The sequence below is a fragment of the Buceros rhinoceros genome, unplaced genomic scaffold (genome assembly GCF_000710305.1).
Source record: "Buceros rhinoceros silvestris isolate BGI_N320 unplaced genomic scaffold, ASM71030v1 scaffold15054, whole genome shotgun sequence".
Taxonomy (NCBI): Eukaryota; Metazoa; Chordata; class Aves; order Bucerotiformes; family Bucerotidae; genus Buceros; species Buceros rhinoceros.
Window position 1 is genome coordinate 9,109 of NW_010410185.1, and position 3,152 is coordinate 12,260.

At 51.0% G+C, this 3,152-nt stretch overlaps 1 protein-coding gene across 2 annotated transcripts in view; it reads right to left on the reverse strand.

The window, feature by feature from the left end:
- Window positions 1-534: 534 nt before the first annotated feature.
- Window positions 535-3,152, reverse strand: part of CAMKK1 (calcium/calmodulin-dependent protein kinase kinase 1, alpha) — a 40,280-nt gene continuing 37,662 nt past the window's right edge. For both annotated transcript variants that reach the window (XM_010135527.1, XM_010135526.1), the window contains exon 16: window positions 535-666. In XM_010135527.1, the coding sequence (XP_010133829.1) occupies window positions 594-666 (73 nt within the window). In that variant the 3' untranslated portion in view covers window positions 535-593. The remainder of the gene's footprint in view (window positions 667-3,152) is intronic.

Below are 3,152 nucleotides of genomic sequence, written 5' to 3' on the forward strand. Positions count from 1 at the left end.
AACTGCTTTACCTGTGCATTAAATAAAAGTTCCCCTCTGATATAAAACCTGGCTCCAATGTAATTTTTCTTCCCCAATGCTTGAAATAGGGAATGCAAAAAAGCAAGGAGAAAGTCTCCGGGGCGAATGACCCACGAGACAACGTTTGGTTTGCTGCATTACAAATAAATCCACATTCATCAGCCAAGACACCCAACTACAAAGCCCAGGCGTGAAGCACAAGTGGAGAGCAAGGCACACAGGGAGGAGCGCACGGACACCTCGCACGAGGAATGCAGCCGCCCTCTCCGGCCGCGCTGCCCGAGGGACTCACTCTTCTCCTTATTGCTGCTCTGTTCCTCCTTTCTGGTTTTCTGGGTTGGTCCATTTCGGGTTTTTTTTTTTTTTTTTTTTTTTTTTTTTTTGCTGTGACTGGCTTTAACCTTTCTTGTTTTTGGGGGTGTGTCCTTTTGGGTTTTTTTTTTTTTTTTTTTTTTGCTTTTTTGCTTTGCAGCCCTGGAGTTGGTGATGAGGGCGGATGTGTGCTAGACAACACCACGATGGGTACAACAGCAGCAGCACGTGAGCGACCAGCCTGCCACAGCCCGGCGGCTTCAGGATGTAGCTTCGTCTTCACACACGTCGGGCAGCTCCGGGTCCCTGCTTCCTTCTCTGCTCCCCTGTTGTCTATGTGAACAGCAAGGGAATAAAGAGATTATCAGCACAGAGCAATGCAGGAAATAAAGCAGAGGGCGTTTTTTCCAACAGTAAACCCAGGTCAACAGCATCAATATTCTGAGGGAATAGCAGAGAACCAGCCTATCGAGCTGGTGCCACGTAAACAGCTCAGCAATATCCCAGCTGGACATGCTGCAGCGCTACGCAGCTCCTGCCTGTACACTCGCTTGGTCTCTGCACCCGCAGGATTGAGCTTTGGCTTCCCTGAATGTCCTTCTCACGGCTGCAGCATCCCAAGGAGGTATCTGGCTCTTGGAGAAAGTCTTGCAGACCAGCAGCAATGTTCCAGAATTACCCAGTTTGTATTTGGGGAGTTCTGGTTTGCTTTTCTTTAATCTGATTTTTAATTTTTAACTATCAGAGTGATGGTTTGATACTGTAACTGCTTCTCCAAAGCTCTGCTGTAAAAGGCAAGAAAACCTGGATGCTTCTACCTGAAGCCGGTTTTCCCTATGCTGTTTGGGGTCGGATTCTGACTGTTTCTGGAGGATCTCGTTTGAGTTCAGTGTCTAACTGTTTCGGGAGTACCTCTGCAAGCCCTGCCTCCCTCGGAGGAGGCGGCAGCCTGGCTCGAGCTCATGCGTTCGTCTTGGAGCAATAAGCCAGGCCAGAGTCTCCAGAACGGTGGAGCTGCTCCCAAAGGGATTCAGAGGCGCCGGGTTGTTTCCTGGTCTCTCCTCACAGACCAGATGGAGGCTGTGTCCTGCCTGAGCACTAGATCCCAAGACTTCACACCGAGATGTCTGTAAGCAGCCTGTCATCAAATGTTATTTCATAATTTAACAGAATTAAATGGACATACAGCTTTCTAGAAGGGTCTGGGCAAATGACTGCGTTTTAACGAAGCCCTCCCTGAGGTGGGGTGGGTGGTCACGCAGAGAGGCCGATTTCAGTCAGCCCCCAGCCCTCCCAGCGTGGCAGCAGAGGCAGAAGTGCAGTGGAGGGGTGCAGCAGCTGGAGCAGGGATGGCTCTGGCTCTATTTCTTTTCCGTAACACTAAATACTAAACCTGAGTCCAAATCACAAGGCTCAGCCTTTCCCGAATTCTGTAGCTATTCCCTCTGCAAACACGGGGCTGAGCAGCAGTTCTTGCTAAAACCAAACCGGGTTTTTTTTCACCCCTCCTCCCCAAAGAAGGCTGAAATGCCGAAGATCCACACGTAATAATAATTATAAAAAGCATACATAAACATTAGTGTCACACAGAGAATTACTGCAGTAAAACAGCTCCTACAGGAAGGAAGGATGGAGCCGAATGCTCTCACTACCACACAAATCACGCAGGCTGAGGAGAGGACACGTGTTTCTACAGCACCCAGGGGAAACACAAACACCGAATTACCTTAAAGACGGATGCAAATGTACAGATGTGTTTAAGAGGTGCCTGTCCCTGAGAGCAAAACAATGAGACAAAGGAAGAAAGTGATCATGACGATGATGGCAGCAGGGAAAGGAGCTTGTATTTCTGTACCTAACAAGCCTATCGAGCAGAGTGAAATGGAGGATGGAGCGTCGGTCACGTCAGCTTGCAGCCTGAAGGACAGGCACTGGTAGCACTGGTACAAACCCACTCCAGCCCCTACCGCTGCTGAAAGCTCCAGATGGCTCCCAGCACACTGCTGATGTCCACCAGTGCTTTCCTGGGCCAGGTAATTTGGCACCTCTAGGGGTTGTGTGTCCTGTCCTGGTCATGCCATCACCACCATGGGGTGAGCAGCAGCTGAGCTCAGTGCGGGCAGAGCCACACCAGTACAGGGACACTTGCTGGAGGGTGCTGCTGATGGTGGGTCTTTGCCAGGGGAAAATCCTGTGCCACAATCGGTGCCTCGGTCCTTGGGTGGACTGTCAGGATATCTGCCTGCACCGTGGGGCACGGCACTTCCCACGAGACACGCAGTTCTCTCTCTGCAGTGACAATTGATATGGCTTTTTGTTGGGTTTGGCTCTGTTCTGACAGCAGCTACGTGGTACCTACTCAAAACCTTCCCGGGACTGGAGAGACAGACACTGAGCACTAGCAGAGACCAAAGGAGCGTCTGGCAAATTCAAACCCAGCCTGCAGCTGTTCCGTTGTCAAAGAGGATGCTGAAAGGCTGCAGAGATGCCCCCAGAGCAGCCAGGCTATTTCTGAGCAGCCCTACAGCAGCACCGAGCCCTTGGACTTTCTCAGCACAAAGCCCCCACAAGGCAGGTACCTCTGGGCTGCTTTGGGAGAAGCTGCTTCTGCTCAGAGACCTGGGTCAGCTACTTCTTCACCTCGCTCTCTCTCGTCTGCATGGACAGCATGGTCCTAAGGGCAGTGATGGCTCTCCTGCTCTCTTTGGGAAGGCTGGAAATGGGGCTGAGATTCTAACTACAAACTGATCCCCCATACAGGAGCTGACAACCACATTTCATCAATAGTAACGGCAGGCGCAACGGGGAAAGGAAAAACG